Source organism: Leptinotarsa decemlineata, unplaced genomic scaffold, assembly GCF_025532065.1.
Source record: "Leptinotarsa decemlineata unplaced genomic scaffold, Ldec_3_MD MMD2_tig00078422_RagTag_RagTag, whole genome shotgun sequence".
NCBI classification, from domain to species: Eukaryota; Metazoa; Arthropoda; class Insecta; order Coleoptera; family Chrysomelidae; genus Leptinotarsa; species Leptinotarsa decemlineata.
This window is the reverse complement of record NW_027412747.1, coordinates 3,522,778-3,543,995: the sequence shown is the minus strand read 5'-3', so window position 1 is coordinate 3,543,995 and position 21,218 is coordinate 3,522,778. Positions and strand designations below refer to the sequence as shown.

The 21,218-nt window shown below is 32.3% G+C and overlaps 1 protein-coding gene across 1 annotated transcript; it reads right to left on the bottom strand.

The window, feature by feature from the left end:
• Positions 1-8,630: 8,630 nt before the first annotated feature.
• On the bottom strand, positions 8,631-19,589 carry Prosbeta1 (Proteasome beta1 subunit). Its single transcript, XM_023164441.2, has 5 exons — positions 19,427-19,589; positions 19,307-19,374; positions 15,971-16,102; positions 12,638-12,912; positions 8,631-8,829 (listed from the first exon to the last, which is right to left on the bottom strand). Exons 1-5 carry the CDS (start codon positions 19,490-19,492, stop codon positions 8,702-8,704), a joined length of 669 nt encoding a protein of 222 aa, XP_023020209.2. The 5' UTR covers positions 19,493-19,589; the 3' UTR covers positions 8,631-8,701.
• Between the last annotated feature and the right edge of the window lie 1,629 nt (positions 19,590-21,218).

Here is a 21,218-nt window from a genome sequence, read left to right as displayed (position 1 = left end):
TCCTGGAAATAATAATTTAACAAATAAACCATTTAGGCAGTTAGTAGGTTGTTTAATGTACCTAATGGTGGGTTCACGTCCAGACATATGTTTCGCACTAAATTATTTTAGCAGCCTTCAAGACAAGGCAACTGATGAATCATGGAAACACTTGAAACGAATGTTAAGATATTTAAAAAACACTATGTATGAAGGTTTAGAATATAAAAGAGTAGATACATTGAATTTTATATGTTATGTTGATGCCGATTGGGGTAGTAACTTACAAGACAGAAAATCTGTTAGTGGATTTCTATTTAAATTGTTTTCAAACACAATAAGCTGGACAACTAGAAAGCAAAATTGTGTCACACTTTCTACCACAGAAGCTGAGTTGGTGGCTCTAAGTAACTCAGTATGTGAGGGCCTATGGTTAAGAAAACTTTTACTTGATTTTAATTTTGATCCAGGAAAGGTAATATTTTATGAAGACAACCAAGGGTGTATATCTATAGTGAACAATCCCGGCAATAATAGGAGAGTAAAACATGTAGAATTGAAGTATCATTTTGTATGTGAAAATTTAGATAAGGGTTATATAGACATTAAATATATAGAGTCAAAATATCAACAAGCTGATATTTTAACAAAAGGTTTAAGTTATGATTTGTTTAAAAATTTTAAGTTCCTCATTGGCATTAGGGATTTTAGCGAGGGGAGGTGTTAAAGGTGACGCCAAAAAGTCCCTAAAGCCAAACATTGTGTTGGTCACAATGTCTCTTGACATAAGTCAGTCATAGTTTTAAGTTCTATATTAAAAGTTCTCTAGTTAAAGAAAAACTGTCTTTTAGAGTATGTAATGTTATGTTATATATATATATGTATTTGAGTATGGTGAATAAAAACACAAAAAAGGTAAAGCTAAAGTTTAATTTTGGATCATCCACCTAAAATATTAAAAAAAAATTCCCGAAACACGTCGAATGATTTTGTTTGGGGAACATCTTTTGACGTATATTTTAGGCTTGAACGAGCAACCCCCTAATAGGGGGCTCTTCAACCCCACAATAGGGGAAAGGGGTTGAGTGATACTTTATTTGAAAGGTCTTGGAAGCCTCTTTACAACGATGTATGAAAAATGTAAATTTGATGAACCGTTTTCGCCAAAAATCAATTTTGCAGCTCGAATGAGTCACCTTGATTAATTTGGTTATTTTTACATGTACAAGCCCATTTTTATTAAGCCCTTTTCACAATCTTTAAAAAATCACATTCTTGAAAAAATTTAATTGTTTTATCATCATGCTTACAATAAAAAAAAATCAAATCTGCGTGTTTAAATCAAATGTTCAAATTGTCCTCCATTGACTTCCATACAATAATACAATCTTGACTGAAAACCGTCTCTGACATGGTTCAGTTATTTGACGACACTCATTCACAATTTTTTGGCGTAGTTCGTTCAAATTTTCAGGGTGAGTCACAAAAATCTTGGACTTGAGATGTCCCCACAAGAAGAAGTCCAGAGGGTTCAGGTCAGGAGATCGGGCAGGCCACTCCATTGGACCTCTTCTTCCAATCCATCGACCGGGGTATTGCAAATTGAGGTATTGGCGTAGTGCGGAGGGGCTCCGTCTTGTTGGAAATGCAATTGTTGTTCAAGAAGTAGAGGATCGTTTTCTAATTATTCAGTTATTTATTTATTTATTTATTTTACGGGATCACCCCCATTTGAGAATAAAATTAACAATTATATAATAAAGTAATATACTACATTACATTAACTTATGTTATTATAAAATACATATCATAATACTACCATACAGTTAAGAAATTGTTTTTGAATTTGCTGAGATATATACCAGTTACTTCCAATTTTCTTTCATTAATAAGTCGAAGTGTACGATCAACAGGGTTATGTAAGCCATAATTTGTAGAATGAAACCGTAAGCGAAACAAATCGCTTACGCAAGTCCCAAACAAATTCTGTTTGGGACATTGAAATTAATATTTTCTAGAATTTCAGGAGCAACAATTAAGCCATTCAGTAACTTGTAAATGAAATTTAGATCAAAGTTTTCCCTCCTTTTTCTCAACAGATTGAGATTAAGGATTTCTAAAATGTTGCTATAATCATGATCAATAACACGTATACGCATTCTATGAACACAAAATCTTAGGAATTTGTTTTGAACTCTTTCAAGAGTAAGATTGTGATTGTCATAAAATGGAGACCATATCATTGAGCCATAATCTAATATTGATACTACCAGAGACAAGTAAACTATCCTTAAGACTTGAAGGGACAGATGTTTACCATGTCGTAGAATAAATCCAAGACATTTTGCCGCCTAGCTTTACCACAATATAGTTCAAGTGGTCTAAAAATTGAAGTTGTTCATCAAAAAAAACACCCAGATCCTTCACAGACGAAACATAAGATAATCCATGGCCATTAATTACATAAGAAGTATCAAATTTTTTATTTCTTTTGTAAAAACTTATAAAACAGCATTTTGCGATATTCGACTGTAAATTATTCTCGGAGCACCATGTAACCAATCTGTCTAGGTCATCTTGCATTAGTGTTGAATCATATAGTGATCTTATTGGCATGAAAACTTTGAGATCATCTACGAACATCAAAAAATCAGTATGATGGAAACATTCAACAATGTCGTTGATAAAGATATTGAATAACATAAGAGCGCAGTGAGAACCCTGAGGTACCCCTGATGGCACCTGAATTATAACCGATGTAACGCCTCCAACTTTAACTTGTTGGGTTCGATTACATAAGAAACTTCTGAGCCATGTTACAGCTGAGTCAGAAAGTCCAAATATCTTTAATTTTTTCAATAAGATATTGTGGTCTACTCGATCAAAAGCTTTTGAAAAATCCGTATACACTGTATCCATTTGCCCTTTACTTTCCAAAACATCCAATATTTTGTGTTCAAAAATAATCAAGTTGGTAATAGTAGATTTATATTGTGAGAATCCATGTTGATTATTTATTAAACGTTCCTTACAATAAAATTTTAACTGATCACTAACTAATGAATCAAAAATTTTTGTCCGTGAAGACGGACTACAGATACTTCGATAATTTTCCACATTTTATTTATCACCAGATTTAAAAATAGGCCGGATAAAGCTATGTTTCCACAGGTCAGGAAATGAACTAGAATCTAATGAGCACTTGAAAATAAGAAATATGGGATATGTTAAGGTACAGATACATTTTTTGAAAAAATACTCGGGAAAGCCATCAGGTCCACAATTCAGTTTGTCTTTGAGATTGAAAATTTTGTTGAAAATGTTTTCCACTGACACGTAGAAATCTGGTATATCATACTCAACTAATTCTGAAAAATTATTAACATCTATATCAGTAGAAGAAGAATAAACAGTAGCAAAAAAGTTTGCAAAACAGTCTGCAATCTGCTTGCTGTTGGTTCCAATCTCAACCCCATATTTTATTTGTGGCCCTTTTATTATTAAAATAATTCCAGAAAGATTTCGAATTGGTATATACGATTAACGGATCAATCGCATTTTCCAGCATTTCAAGATAACGTTCGCCAAAATTCCTACCCAAACGTTTAGCTTTTCTGGATGTTGAGTGTGAGCTTCTCGAAATACATGTGAATTTGTATCGCTCCAAATTCTACAGTTATGCCGGTTAATCTCTCCATTAAGTAAAAAAGTGCATTCGTCAGAAAAGCACACGTTGTACAAAAAAATTGGGTTATTGTTGATACGCTCGGCTATAATTTCGCAAAACTCTTGCCTTCGATTCCAATCATCATCATTTAATTCATTAATTAATTTAATTTTGCACGGATGGAACTTGTGTCTATGTAAAATTCTGAAAACGTTAGATTGACTAATACCGGAAACTGCAGAAAGTTGTCGAACAGATTGCGTGTTTGACATAAGTTGGACATGTCCCAATACCGCCACAGCGGCTCCTTCATCATTCACAATTCCAATGACCAGTGCTCTTTTTTTATCCATTACTGAACCCGTCTCCACAAATTTTGAAATCAATTCCAGTACGTACTTATGGCGAACGTTACGTTCAGGATGGTTTTGGTTAAATATTCTTTCAGCCGCTCGGGAACAATTTTGTTTTTGGTATTAAAGGCTAACCAGTTCAACACATTCTTGCAATGTGTACACCATATTTTTTTTAATTTTAAACAAATTAGCAAAGTAGTAAATCAACAGATTGATTTCAATTCTGAAATGATCGAAGAAACGTTACAACCAGATAATCACCTTGTAAGCACAAAAAAATCAAGGCAAGATAAGGAAATGTTTTGCGGTTTTTTTATTTATTAGTTTGAGAGAAAGTATTGTTGTATGGAAGTGAATGGAGGACAATTTGAACATTGGATTTAAACACGCATGTTTGATTTTTTTGATTGTAAGCACAATTGAATTTTTCAAAAATGTAATTTTTTGACGATTGTTTGAGTTTGTAAAAAAGGCTTAATAAAAATGGGCTTGTACATTGGTGGCTCATTCGAGCTGCAAAATAGATTTTTGGCGAAAACGGTTCATCAAATTTACCTTTTTCATACACCGTTGCAAAGAGGCTTCCAAGACTCTTCAAATAAAGTATCACTCAACCCCTCTCCCCTATTCAAGTTGTTTGAGGGGTTGAAGAGCCTCCTATATATACGTCAAAAGATGTCCCCCAAACAAAATCATTCGACGTGTTTCGGGAATTTTTTCCACTCAATATGGGATAAGAATATACGGGGTGGCTCGCCTGAGATAGAACACCCTGTATATGTTGGCTATGACTGGTGAAAGTGGCGATCCCATTGGCAGTTCCTCATCTTGTGTAAAGAATTCGTCCTTCAGTTGGAAATAACAGTTTCGTACACAACATCCTAGTAATTCCATAATTACTTCTATAGGTAAATTCGTTCTATCTTTCAGGAACTTGTTTATATCTATACGGTGCTACTACCGATAAAATGGGGGCTTAATGTGGATGAACAAGATATAGTTATTGGTTTGATTTGAAAGGGTCATATTTTTAGGGGTGACTAATTTTTTGGGAAAGATAGTTTTTGGCTTTCTACTACTCCATCGATGTTTCGCCGTAAGACATTTGCCTTAGGGCTCTTCAGTACCAATCTGAATAACATTATAAAAAAACACACACAATTCATTCATAAATTACGATTTTTTATGTCACGGAATGAGTTTGATCTAATTATGGCATCGATGAAATCGTAATGACATTATTTCACCTATTTGATTAAATCCCATCCAAAAGGAATCTTGTTTATTTGAAAGGGTTATATTTTTAGGAGTGACTAATTTTTTGGGAAAGAAAGTTTTTGGCTTTCTACTACTCCATCTTGATACAGAAAAATGTGGGAATCTTCCAAAAAAAGGAAGGCGGTAATCAATTTTAAAAGAAGTAACTTTATACATGTTAGGAATCACACGTTAAAAGGTAAGACCTCATTAATCCTCAGCTCGCACAAGTTTCGACTTCTGAGGGTTGTCGTTCGTAGGGGTACGACAGCTGGTTAACAGAAAAACAGATTTTAAACATAGATGTGTAGATCATGTAAAGTAGTTACTTCCAGACACAAATTGGAAGAAAAAGCCTAGCTGAAACAGCCACTTTCATACAAAAATTGAATTACACTTACATGGAACATGGCTTTCTACTATTCCATCTTGTGTATTTGATGAGAGGGATGGGTTTACTGAATTAGTCAGTCATCGATAGTTTATTAACATCGACAGAAAATGTAAACACAATAGGTGTTGGAAGATTTGCAGTAGAATTTAAGCAGACCCACCCAAATACTTTTTGAACTTAGAATGGTGATTCTAGTATTCGTTTAAATTGTGAATTGTTGTCAAAATTATGGCTTTTCATACCTGTTCTCCAATTTAGAATGGATGTATTGAATATTCTTCAATTGGGAGAAGAGTCGGATATAATCAACTGGTCATTGGAAGTAGGTACTAGAAACAAAGAAATTAATCTCGAAGTATATACTCACAAGCATATTATTAGATATGATAAAAAAAGTTACATTTGGTAAACATTAATTTGCTTTTCTCATGGAATTACGCTTATCAAGCGGTTAAATGCAGCCCATGGGAAGTAGGACTGGACCTAATAAGATTCCAACATCGTATTGAGAAATCAGCCACATGTATAAATCATTTTTTAGATATTAATCATAGAAATAAGGTGTATAAACAAATTAAATACATATATATTTACATTCTTTATTATTTTTTTCTTACATTTCAATATCTTTTTCATTTATCCAAGAATTAGATGAATCGGATCCCAATCATTTAACGTACAGCTTGTCTCCCTTTTTACGAATAACTTTTTCTACCAGATGAATATCTGGGTACTTGGATCAGTCAGCCTAACTTATTTGATTTTAAACACTTCAGTGGTCCAATTTGGATTATGAAACTTATTGAAAGCATATCGATATTTGGATATGCAAACCTGGTCTCCTTTCCTAAACTTTGGGTTTTAGCATTTATTTAATTTTTTTGTTTGCTATCGCCTTACTTGTGGAATGTTTAGTGTTGTTGAATTTTTTTACAATTTCAGGAAGAATGTTGATCCTTGATAGCTAAATTGTTTCCATAATGATGACTTTAAAAGTTTTGATTACACGTTCACAGATACTAGCTTTTAAATTTGAAAAAGTACTATGATGGTTTACATCATATTCCTGCATCAGATTTTGAAAGTCCTTGTAAAATTTTTCCCCATATCAGTTTGTATGTTTTTTGGTATAGTGCTCATTTGTCCTAATACAGATTTCATAGCAACAGTGATATCTTTACCCAATTTTGTTTTCACTGGTACAGCCTAAATATATTTACTAAAAGCATTGATGATTACAAGAATGTAATTATATCCTTTGTTTTCTTTTGTAAATTGATTCATAATAGCAAAATCGGCCTGCATTAGGTCATGCAAATTTTTTTTAACATGTCGTCTCTTGTAATTCTTTCTTACTGGCTTATGGAGTTCTGATCCAATCTGCCACTTACTCATCTCTAACTGTCGGACACTATAATGAAATCTCAATAGAAATCATTGAAGATGTTCCTAGATTGAATATCATTTCATCTGTTAGCGAGTTGATGAAATTTGTATCATTATTTATCAAAACGTCGTCCATCTTTATTATCTTCATCTTGTGCTTTGCTTTTCATTTTAAAAAACTTGGGAAATTTATTTCTTTTTTGTCTGTCAAACGGATTGAAACTTTAACAAACATAAAATGGAAAATTCAATTTTATTGAAGAGGTGATGTTAATAGTGCTTCTTTGTCTCCCTGAAGTTTGAAAAAATGTTGAGTGAATCTATTCAAATGCATTAAATATAAATTGAAAGTTCAACCCTGAGAATGTTATTGTGAGAGTGACAACACTTCATCTTCAGAATCGTTTACAATTCGAATGAGGAAATAGTGGGAAAATTTAGAATATATACAAATTGGAATTGTTGTCGAGTACTGAATGAGTATGTACTCAGTAGTACTAGTAGTGGTACAGAAGAAAAAAATGTATTTGTAAAGCTATCAAAATTATAACTAGAATTAAAAACAACCCGGGTGGAATTTTAAATTCGCCTATACTTGAAACCTTTTGACAAAAACAGGATGAAATTTGAAAATAAACATGATGATGATCAGAAAATTGACTCGTTTCAAATGTGAAAAAGAAGAATAATTTGGAAGATAAGCAGGCGGACGATCAAAATTCATGTTACGTGTCAGATCTTAAAAACATTATGAATCAGCAAGAAAAGAATTGGGAAGCAAAGGTTTTTAAAAATGTGAAACTTTTTTGTTTTTAATAATTTTTTATTTTCAGTTTCAATTAACATTCAACATATTCATCTTTTTCCAAGGGCATTGAATTACAAATTCAATGTAAAAATTATTGGACGCAAGTTTCTTTGAGGTTTCTAGAGGAAATTGAATAGTGTCACCTTTGTCGAGAATATTATGGTACAAAAGATTGTCTAAAGTATCGTTTTAATTGTGATATGATACTTTCCATGCACTGAGGAAATATTGAAATACTTTCAACTTTTCCTGTAATCGGAATCGTACAAGTAGTAGTATTATTGCCCAATATAAAATGAGTGACTGGAAGAAAGGTTTTTGCTACTGTGAATAGTTAATATACATTTACTGTAAAATTTAGAAGGTTGACAAATAAAAATGGTAAATCTGTTTGTGGTGATGGTAGTGCTGTAACGATATCTTCTTAAGAAAAAGAATTGGCAAGAAAATAATGATTCAATTTTTTCAGTGGCATTTTGAATACTAAGATATAACAGAAATAATTTTATTACCAGAGTCCCAGAAAAAAATAAAGGAATTCAAAATATGTTGGTGCCAAATGGCGCCATGCGACTAATTTTGTCACGATTCTCTCTAAAAATACAGACTACATTAATAAAGATACGAATTAGTGCCTTCATGGTACACAACCATCTTTTTTCTCTTTCAAATTCATTGTTCATTAACATGTATTTTATAATCATATAATTGTTCTTAGTTAATAAACGCATTATTATTATTATCTTCTTTAAAGTATCATCAGTTTAATGATGAAAAACAAAGTAAAGAAAACCTTATTTTATTTGATTTATTGACACCAATTACAAAATGAAAAATTATGATTATTATATGCTCTATCCTTCATAGAACTTGGGTAGATCATCGCCTAAGATGACACGACGTTCAATTCCCGCCTCCGTAATTATACCTAGACGTATAACACCTCCAGATGATCCATCTCTAGACATTGCAAGAGCCAGAGCTGAAAAAATACAAATCATAACATTTTTTTTTTCATTACGACAAAATGTTTATTGCTCTCCATTCCTCATAATTTGCTAATACATAGACGCTAAAACTATTGGCCCAACCAAAATTTTGCTACTCTTTCAAACTTCATAACTTTCAACGTAGGAGATCGATTGCATGGATTTTTTTTCATTTCATAGAATAATTCGTTGGATATATTTTTAGGAGAGGATAACTTTTGGGAAAAAAAGGTGTTGACTTTCTGCTTCTCCATCTTTTTATATAAAAAATGTGGGAATCTTTGAAAGAAAGGAAAAAAGCAATTGATTTCAAAATGAATTATTCACAAAGATGTGTAGATTATAAAAAGCAATAACTTTAAGTCACAAACTTTCACACTGTCATCTTCAATGGCAGATATTGATGTTTCGGTATAGGACACTTGTCTTATTGCCTATTCAGCACCAATCCACATTGTAAATTTTACTATAGGAAGTATCAACTGCGTGTTTGACGCATTCACCAATGAGTTCGGAGCACTGAATGGGGGCAAAAAAAATGTTCAATCATCTTCTAAAATCAGATCACATCTAGATTAGATCTAAGTGCCGCCTGACTGAATTCATAAAGCCTTGTCTGCTAACTGCCAACATTTCTGGATGATGAATTCCTGGATGATAATTTCCGATGAGTACTGATTTTCACTGGTACAGCCCAAATATATTTACTGAAAGCATTGATGATTACAAGAATGTAATTATATCCTTTGTTTTCTTTTGCAAATTGATTTTTTTTACTGTTATTTTATCTTCGATGCTTGTTCCATATTTTTACTGGGAATTTTAATACCTACCTATTTTATTCGTTTCACACTGTTATTATATTCTTTATATATTTTAAGTTATTGATATACCACATGTACATAATGTACCACAGTGGCAAATAAATAAATAAATTCTGATAGTACATTGACACTGCATTAACCTTAACTGATTTTTTTCATTACAGAAGGAATAACGTTCTTAATTCATTAATCAGTCCTTTCTCTATTTTGCTTCAGAGATTTGAGCTCGTTTAAAAAAGCTTTTTTTGTCAAGCAATTTCTGTTCCTCGAATTTATTTCTCAATTCACTAGATTTCCAGCCGTTTATTGCACATGAAATTGATGGAATAATATTGTAACTGAACAGAAAGTCATCAGGGTTGACTGAACAGAAAGTCAACAGGGTTAATTCAAATTCAACTCTGTTGAATTCTTGTATTTTTCACAAAACAATGTTCTAGCGAACTGTTACAAATGTTTGCTGGCAACATTAATGAATCAATGGAATTCTGGATCTTTTGAAAATATTAGTCGTTACACCTATATACAAAATATGATAGAACCTCAAAATCTATTTCCCTAATCATTGTTTTAACAAATATTTTAGAAATAATATTCATTACTGGAGTTTTTTCCCAACACCAAACCGTTATTTTAACGTGTTTCGATCTTCCCCTTGAAGATGATCACTTGGTGATCGAAACACGTGTGAAGGTGTTTAAATAAGGGTTTGGTGTTGGAAAAAAACTTCAGTAATATTGCTTAATGACAATTGATATGGATTCTGGGAAAATCACTTAACAGAAAGTTTCCACTGTCTTCATCCAGCTTATAAATAAAATGGAAAAGAAAGTATTCAGACTACAAAGGATGATTTTTAAATCTCATACTTTCTACAACCTGAAGTTTGTTACAATTTTGGAAAAAAATATCAACTTAAAATTGTTGAACAGAAAACTTAGCTGCATATGATCATTTCTACAGGGCTGTAAATTATTCATCAAGTTAAACTAATATATCATTCAATTACGAATAAAATTTCTTAGGCAATATTCTCAATCAAAATCTTATTTGTAAAAAAATATTGAATATGTCCTCTGAAATAAATGATCATTACATTGCCCTAAATAACCTCATACCCTGCTTGAAAGAAAATGTATTGATAAATGTATACTATTTCTTGTTTATCCGGTAATAAGTTATATTTCAGCATATGGTCTGGCTAATTCTAGTAATAAAGTTTTTTTTGCCCAACAGGCTGACACAGCACTTTACCGGTGACTCTTAAATTGAAATCAAATTGGGAATGATCAGAATAGTACTCATCTTTATCTTTTGATTTTCATGGAATTACTAGAAACATGTGGATTCGTTTTCCGATGGCATTCCAGCAAAGCTTCCCAGTTATTTTCATTACGTACTTTTCTTGGTTATTCACATTTTGTCTTCAATCGAGGACTGCCTGCCTGGTACTGACGATGCCCAATAGGCTAAAACAGCTATCTACAGGTGGCATTTAAATTGAAATCAATGCGGGAATCATTAAAATAGTACTTATCTATTTGTCTTTTGATTTTCATAGAATTATTTTCCAGCAGCTTGACCGCATTAACCTTTCTTGATTTCATATCATTTTTAAAAACATGTGCATTCGTTTTCCGGTGGTAATCCAGGTTAACTTCCCAATTCCCAAATTTATATATATATATATATATATATATATATATATATATATATATATATATATATATATATATATATATATATATATACATATATATATATATATATATATATATATATATATATATATATATATATATATACATATATATATATATATATATATATATATATATATATATTTAAATGAGTACTATTCTGTTCATTCCCATATTGATTCCAATTTAAGAGCCACCGGTAGACACCAATAGGTGGTTCCAGTTATGTCTCGCTTGCGTTTACGCAGTTATTTCTATCAAGTACTTTTCTTGGTTTTTTTTGTCTTCAATCGAGGACCGCCTGCCCGGTACTGACGATGCCCAATAGGCTGAAACAGCTGTCTACCGGTGGCTCTTAAATTGGAATCAATATGGGAATGATCAGAATAGTACTTATTTATTTATCTTTTGATCTTCATGGAATTATTTTCCAGCAGCTTGACTGTATGAACCTTTCTCGATTTATATATATATATATATATATATATATATATATATATATATATATATATATATATATAAAAGAAATTCAAGACATTGCAATAAAATTGTAAAACAAATTGGCAAAAAATGTACTTACTAATTCGAGGTTATAGTAAAAAGTCAGACGTGGCAATGATGAAAAGTATTAACTTTGTTTCACAAGATGTGTCAAGTGAAACCACAAATGTGCGGTTGGCTCCTGCTGGTGGCTACGTGCATTTGTATTTGTATCTTTTGGTAACCAAGTGTTGCCCATCCTTACACTTGGCCGCACCATACTGAAGATGGGACAAAATCCCGAAACACGTGTCTATGGTTTGCCACTTTATTGAGTGCTATGTCCGTATATATATATATATATATATATATATATATATATATATATATATATATATACAGATCAAACAGTGAAATGACAACATATTAATGAAGCTACACAAATACTATTCAAAATGAACATTAGCCAACAAGTACCATAACCACTTATCAGATGCTCACTTTTTTCTCAGTTACCTTTTGGTATAGTCAGGTGACTGTTGTTCTGAATCTTGCAAATTAGACCTCTTTGTGGGGAAGCAAGTTGAAATAGGAACATACATTTAAGGAGAGACGACACCATTGACATAATGAGGCAAGGTATGCTTCATAATATACCAACGAATCATTCTATGAGATGAAAAAAGTTCCATGCAACCCTATATAATAATAATGAAGGTTTCAAAAGTACCAAAATTTTGGATGCGCCAGATTTTTTATCCTTGGTGAAATCAACGTATTTGAAAAATACAACTTACTATTTGTGACAAATTTCGCACATTCCTCCTTTGACATCTTGGGTTTGAAATTAGCATCTACATAACCATAAACATAACTGGAACCTGAACCTCCAATAGACACCGCTTGCCTAACACACATCCCTCCGATAGGAATAGAATAAATTTGTCCCCCCTTTTTTTTGTCCCAGCCAGCAACTAGGATTCCCGCCATGAGAGAATCCCTATAGTTGTAGCAAAGCTCCCTGAAGATAGCAGCCCCCACCTCTACAAGGGGCTCTTCTCCTAGTTCCATACTAAAAATTTTTTAGTAACAATATCTGGTATCATTTGACATTTTATTCTTTTTGATAAATATTCAATTCAATGGCTAAGCGCTATTTTTTAAAATTCTGTCTGATTTTGACGTATTTTTGTACACTACTAACGAATCTGAAAACAAAACTTGTCGCTTCAATTTACTTTCTTTAATGAAATCGATCATTTTATAAACTCTGATAATCTTCTGATAATCAAAATAACTGAATAGAATACAATTTATATGGAATACTCATAAACTTTTTCGTGATCACATGCTGCAAAACTTTATTCACCCATTTCAAATGTTTTCACAAAAAAAAAATGTTTTAAACTATTTTACCAAAATAAATCTTTTTTGAAATCATGTTCTAAATGATATCTTTGCAAAATTGTGAACTAAACTTTATTGAGCATTAGTTAAGAGAGAAAATAGAAAACCCAAACAAAACTGGAGTGAATTATGAAAGAGAGGAAAGACTTTTCAGAGTTGATATAAGAGAGAAGAGGTGCAAATCAAGTGGATATCTCAAATTGAAGTGTGTCTTTTGAATATGTTATAATGGAATTTCATAAAGTATTTCTAGAGGTGACAGTTCTTTTACTTATAAATACACAATGTAATAATGTTGATAAATTCAAAGACATTGAAAAATAGAATAAAGAGTTCTGGCAACAAATCTAAATACACGTGGATCATGTGCAATGAAATAAAGGGTCAAGTATAGATTTCTGTTAGCAATTTAAATGGTGATCCTGAGGACATTGCAAATAATTATAATAAATATCAATTTAACTTCACAACTTGATAATATTACATTTCAATGGAAAAAAATCAACTGCACTGATATTGTAACTGCAGTAAATAAAGTAAAGGACACATCCCAGCCTGCCATTAAAAAAGTTGCACCAGTTATTTGTGATATTTTATCATATTTGTTGAACTATTCATTTTCACATAGAATATTCCGTACACAGTTGAAATCAGCTATTGCGAAACCATTGTATAAAAATAGGTGATTCTCAACTGTTTGAAAATCATAGACCCATCAGTGTTCTACCTAGCTTCTCTAAATTGTTCAAGTTAATGATGATTATTAATTAATCATCAAAAAATTTATAATAATTACAATGAACCTGTAATTGAAAAACAATCGCATTGGGTATATGACTGTCTCAAAAGCAATATTCTAATTATTAAACTAGATCGGTATAGTATTAGAAGTAATACAATAAAGTGGATTTGTTCACAGACTACAGAAAGTATATATCAATTCGGGTTATCAACAAATCGAATTTGAGTCAATTTTAGAGAGAAAGTTTACCATTATTTTTAATAATGATCTATTATAAAACAGCCTGAATCCAGACCCAATTTATAACAGTATATATTGATGATACCAGCCTGTTGGCTGGTGGAGTAATATACCCAGAAATAGAAAAATAAATTGTTCAACAGAACAAAAGATCAGTATAGTATGAAAGATTCAAAAACTTTTATATTTTTTCAGAAATAACTATCACAATAGCCCACACAAAATTCCATTAAAGTATGTTAACTGAACAATACATAATTACGTCAAACTCCTAACTCTTCACAATGGATGAATTTTTGAAATGGTCACATGTTGATGCAACTGTGAAAAAACTAAACTGAGTAGGATTCAAATATGTACTAGATATCTAGATAAATAAGCATCTAGCATTTTTCATTTTACCAACTTGGCATCTTCATTGTCTACTGAAAAGACTTTTCCAACACCAGAACAAAATACGGTCTCTCGACGCGTGTTTCGCCAACCAAGTAACAAGATTAACAAGTGAAATAAAAATCAAAACAACAAGATCACTATGACAGAAAAAACAAAGGACTTCCACATAAATAACAAAAAAAAAAGTCAAAAATTATTTTATTTCAACAATGCAGCCTAGCTCAAAATATAAGAAATTAAATTGAAAAAGTCCTAGACCGAGGACGAAACGTCTTTATATACATCAAAAAGGAAAAACTTTCATTCAACAAGAATCCAAACCCCAAGAAACCCCTCTCCAAAAAATATACTCTCAGGATTCAAGAAAAACTAAAAATATGATAGAACTGACTGATGCTTGATGAAAATCCATTATAACGTATTCAATGTGTGTTTGGGTATTGTAATGCCCAAAGATGCTATTGTATAGCGAAATATGTGTTGCGGTTTTGTAGACTTTCAAGTGAAAATCACATATTAAAGTGTTTTTTTGAATACGATTTCTTTAACACTGCTAAAAGAACTAACGGAAAAGTCCCTTGTAAATATGTCATTTACTTTAATTTACTGTATAGAAAAAATGGGAGTAGCACGTGAATAAAAGTATTATTATTACTCTTTATTAGCAAATAATGCTCTTCAAGTACAGTCTTCCAGGAAACTGGAAAACGACGAATTATTGATGACAATTACTTGAAATATATTCAGTACATTTTCTTTTGAATGAATTTAATGAATCACAGTTTTTTATATGACTTGGCAAATTATTAAATGCAATCAGACCAGAACTATACAACGAATCACAACCTATATGTTCTCTGTTGATATAAAAATTTCCTATTCTATTTCTAGTGGAGTGTGTATGAATACTATTCTGATCACTCAGATAATTTGGCAACATATAGTGTTTAATTTTAAATATAAATATTAGCATATTCAGTGTTATCCTTTGTTTAGCAGACATAAGAGACAGTGTTTCCAACATGTATTGCACAGATGTGCATTTATTACAACTTAATATTGCCCTCATGGATCTGTTTTGAAGCTTCTGTAGTCTGTTTAGATTTTCATTGCTCACAAAATAGAGTAATGTACTGCAATAGTCAAAGTGGGGTGCTATTATTGATTTATAAATTGTTCTGCAGCATGTGATCATAATTTTACAAGTTTATATTACAGGACGTAAATTCCTGTAGTTTTGACTTTTATGTAGCAGTATGCCAACTTCTGAATTTAGATATATGATAAACAGATGAAAAAAAGTACTGCAAACCTTTAAACAAATATTTACCCTTATTTTACTTACCCATGGAAGTTCAGATGGTACGATACAATATCAGCAATGGCTTGAGTATCTGCTGCTGATCCAGATCGACAACAATATATATGGTCAGTTACTTTAGTTAGTTTGTCAGTTACACGATTTGCAATGTACGCCCTGAACAAAATAAAACAAAAGTTTATTATAACTATGCAACTCTATTCAATATGAGTCTATTCATGAGGATCTCGTAAACACTGAGAGAAAGATACTTCATAGACCTGTATGAAAAATATAAAATTTTCAAATTATTTTTTTCTGTATATTTTTTATTCGTCGAGATAATTTCTTTCAGATAAAACTTTTCACAATTACAGGGCTTTATATCTACGAATGGATGAAATTTGTTCTAAAGGACAACACTACTATGATCCTTACTTGCCATATCTGTTGTCAAAGCTATTCACTGGGTTTGTTGGCCGTGGTCTACTTTGAACCTTACTTGCTCTATTTGTTGTCAAAGCTATTCACTGGGTTTGTTGGCCTGATATGGAAGACATTATCAAAGGTGACGAGGTAACTAGTTGTTCTTAAAGCAAATATTACTACAGTATTGGTTTGGGTCTCTGAATTTATTTCACTGGGGGAGGGTGTGACATTGTTCCTACTGGTTGAACTGAATTACCTTATACAAAAACTGTAATAACTGCTTTGAAAAAAATATGTTAGTAGCTTCATCAACTTTGGTAATGTCTACCGCAGTTGCAGACTCAACATCAGGTATAGAAACCTGCAGACCACAGCCAACAATTCCAATGAATAGCTCTGCAGAGCCAATCTGCAGATCACGGCCAACAACTCCAGGGAATAGCTTTGACATAATTTTACACATTTTGATCAAAAAATTGATTGAAAAATACAGGTTTATTTGAAAATTTCAAAGCAGGTAATTGAATGTTCCCTTGACAAATTTCAATTAACTGTTCGATATCACTGCAAATTGAGAACAAAAATTGACAAAGTTTATATCATTCAATATTAGTGGAAAATAGCAAACTTCTCCACAATATAACCTACGCTAGGTGTGTTTTATTCACACTAGTTTTTTTTTAGGATCTATCATTCTCATCAAAAATTAAGGCGCGTTTATGAAAAAGTAAGATGAAATAATAAATTAAAAAAAAGGAGTGAAAATGTACACATTTAAAAATCAGAAATAAATATGATAGTATAACTACGGCAATACGTCACATAAAAATTTACATTGATGAAAAAAAGTAAACGGGAAATCTTGAAAGTAGGTTGTCAAATATTCAAAATGAAACGTCAATTACTGAAATGCCATCAATAGAAACTACACCTGAAGTAGCTGAACAGAATTACGAAAAAGCCAGTCTGGTTTGATGACTTTGAAATCTACATGGCACTAAATACAGTTTCAATAACAGAAATATACCAGAAAACTATATAATTTATGGATGCAAAAAAAGGAAACATGCATTGAGAATAATTACCAGGACTTTAGTCTACTGTCCTGAAAAAGTGAAAACTGTAAAAAGAAAGTGGGTTTTCAAGCATAAGAGAAATGTAAATGGGCCCGTAGAGAGATAGAAAGCTAGAGTAGTAGCAAGAGGTTTTCAGTAGAAAGAAAACTGCCTTTTTGAGTGTATAAATGGAGAATAGATAGAATGGATTGTAAGAATGGAAAATTTTGCAATGGAAAAATATGCGAAATATGCAACTTTTCAATCAATACTTACAGAAAATCGGTTTTGACAGATCTGTCAGTGATAACTGTTTATCCTACCAAATTCAGTGATGATGAAATAAAATGTTTGACTTATTTTGTCGATGACTTACTTCTTACTAGAAATACCCAAGAAAGAATAAAGAAAGTGAAAAGTGAATTAAAAATAGAACTTCATATGACTAACCTTGGTGAAGTACAATTATATATGGGTATGCACATTCAACAAAATTTAGAGAAAAATGAGCTGGTTATGAGTCAGAAACAAAATATTGAAAGTATTTTGTGGAAATATGAAATGGAAAACTAAATCAGTAATTTCATAAACTACACCTCACGATTTGATCTTCACAAACTTTATTTTCAAAAATATATCACATATATCACGACATGTTTCGCTATCACAGTAGCTTTTTTGTAGTGAACGACATACTGAAATTTAATTCTAATATATACTCTAATTGGCTAAAATGCTTTAGGTAATTATGATTGAAGAAGCTCCTACCTGAGTAGGTAACTGTCACTTATGATTAAGTGGGGTATATAAAAATTAGAGTATATAATAGATGTCTGTGCAGAATTTCTATACTGAAACTTTGTCATAGGTGACGCGAGAAAAGGCCTCATGAATAGGGGCCGATAGGAAATCAACTTCAATCGTAGCATCAATTCCCCACAACTTGTCGAACTTATAACTCTAAATGTTAGTCCAAGGAGAACAAGAAATTTGGAAATCTTCAAAGTACCCTTTTGTCGCACCAACTATGGCCGGAATGAATCTGTAAGTAGAATCTTGAGACTTGCAAATACATACAATGTAGATTTAAAATTTTTTAATTTGTCTTTGGAAACATTCTAAAAGACTGAAAAGATTGTAATTCATTAATTTATTTTTACGATTTTTTTTAATTTTATTTTATATATTTTAGCCCTACCTTAGATTACTGTTAAATATATATGTGTGAACTTGATAATTATTTTGTAAAAAATAGGCATTGCCGTAAATAAATAAATAAATAAGTTATTCATTTAAAATCATTTGGAAATATGATTTCCTGAACAAAGTAACAACTGTGTGTTTCACTTTCAACTACTGAAGCTGAGTACATTGCTGCTTGCAGTACTGCTTGTGACGCAATTTAGTTAAAAAATCTGTTAAGACATGAGAATAGATTTTTCAGCTTCCCAAGAATCACGATATAAAATGGTCCAAGCATATTGATATCAAATATCACTTTATCATAGAAAAAGTAATTAGCAGAGAAATAGAGCTGAGATATGTGGAATTGAACAGACAAGAAGCAGATATTGAGGAAAGAACTGACAAGAGATATGTTTTCAGGGCTCCGAATCAGACTTCCTATTCAGACGGGGTGTTAAGGGAACATTATTCCATTTAGTTGATTTACACTTCTATTTACCTAGTTTTATATAGTTGCTATCGTGTTGATATAAAAAAACAAAAATAGTTTTTGTCAACAAATGTCAAAGGGAACATTTCTCTTTACCTGCTCTTTGCTTGATCAAAATAATGGAGCAAGCATAGTGAATATCTGGGTAAAAACTCGCATTTGAATAACCCTGTATATCAATTGAGAAAGATATATTAGTCATTGGTTAAATGAGATTTATACCCTGTAGTTGTACGGGAATCAGCACCAATAATTACTCCTCCATCGAATTCTGCTGCCATAATAGAAGTCTAAAAATGGAAAAAATCGAATTTCCTAATAAAAAAATTATAACATATTTACCCCAGTGCTATGAGCGGCATTTCTCCAGTCATCGGCACCTGCTATGGATATTTGATTCAGTAGCATTTTTACGAACGGAGACAATCTGAATACGAAATCACTAACAAAAAATAAGTCAAAAAATGACTCTACAAATTATTTGGTAGGTTAGAACCACAGAACACTAAAATTTAAATTTCTGTAATCTATGGCACAGTATTCCGTAATTATGTAAATATATGTCACTTTCTTGCAAATCTGTCAATCAATGTGACTTACTTGATTTCATTCACGTGGCCGCTTTCTTAAAAAAAAACTCTGTAGTTATATAAATATATATATATATATATATATATATATATATATATATATATATATATATATATATATATATATATATATATATATATATATATATATATACATATTTATATATATATATATATATTATTGTCTATATTATTGGTAAACATTAGGTAAAATTCACTACATTGATATCGACAAACCGCGGACACGTGTTTCTGGCTGGGAATTCTAGGTCTTCTAACTGGAACCACAAATGTGCGGTTGGCTTCTGTTGTTGACTTCGTGCGTATGTGTTGTTTCCTGCTTTCGGCAAACAAGTGTTGCCCATCTTTACACTTGGCTGCACCGCGCTGATGAGGCCAATAGCCAGAAACACGTGTCCGCGGTTTGCCCCCTTTTTTGGAGTGTTGTGTCCACGAATTGTTTCATATATATATATATATATATATATATATATATATATATATATATATATGAAATCTAAAAAGGTTAATGCAGTCAAGTTGCTGGAAAATAATTCCATGAAAATCAAAAAATAAATAGATAAGTACTTTTTGATGATCCCCATATTGATTTTAATTTAAGAGCCACCGGTAGACAGCTGTTTCAGCCTATTGGGCATCGTCAGTACCGGGCAGGCGGTCCTCGATTGAAGACAAAATGACGACGACGTAATCCATCTTGAGTTTATTCAGGTTGAAGCCTGGCTCCCTTCCCCTTTTAACTGGTGTTTGTCAGAAAGACAAACGGGTCATGACTGGTGTTTGATGGTGGCATGAAAGTCCTCAGACATCCATACCGCCCTTCGCTGTATACCCCTACCTGGCTGGGGTGAGATGGATGAAGATATTATTCATCTGTTAACGGAGGACATAGGGGCCTCATTCGACAGAGTGTCGGGGCCTTCTATATCGGGAGGGGTCGTCTATAGCGTAATCTATAGCTTCCCTGACTAACGGATTTTCGTGAGTTTCGGCGTAATCAAAAACTCGCCGGTTTCTCGACTGGATGGACTGCTGAATGGAAGGCAGCTTCAAATCTCTGCGGATGGCTTCATTCCGCACGAACCACGGAGCATTCACAATCATCCGTAGAATTTTATTTTGTAAAGTCTCCAAGATGGAGATGTTAGTCGGAGCCGCTTGTCCCCAAACGCCTGAAGCATACATGATGACAGACTTGAACATCATGTTATAGATCGTGATTTTATTCTTTAGGCTTAACTTAGATTTTCTATTTATCAAAGGGTACAGGCTTGCCACCCGACCCTGGATCTTTGCCTTCACGCTTAACAGGTGCGGGTTCCAGGTGAGCCTACGGTCTATAAGAAGACTTAGGTACTTGACCCGCGTTTGCCAATCAATCTCCCTTCCAGAGATTCTTACTTTCATGGCCGGAGAAGCTATCGTTCTTCCCATGGTTATTGCCTGAGTTTTTTCCGGATTCACTCAGATCTTCCACTCGAGGTACCAGCGTTCGAGGTCGCCCAATGCACGTTGCATATAGA

Bases quoted from the DNA above. Each gene is read 5' to 3' on its own strand.
- Prosbeta1 (XM_023164441.2), bottom strand. From the start codon at position 19,492: ATGCTACTGAATCAAATATCCATAGCAGGTGCCGATGACTGGAGAAAT. The intron at 19,375-19,426 runs GTAAATATGTTA...TTCCATTTTTAG, and splicing joins ATGCCGCTCATAGCACTGGG to ACTTCTATTATGGCAGCAGA. The intron at 16,103-19,306 runs GTATAAATCTCA...TATTTTGTTCAG, and splicing joins GATTCCCGTACAACTACAGG to GGCGTACATTGCAAATCGTG.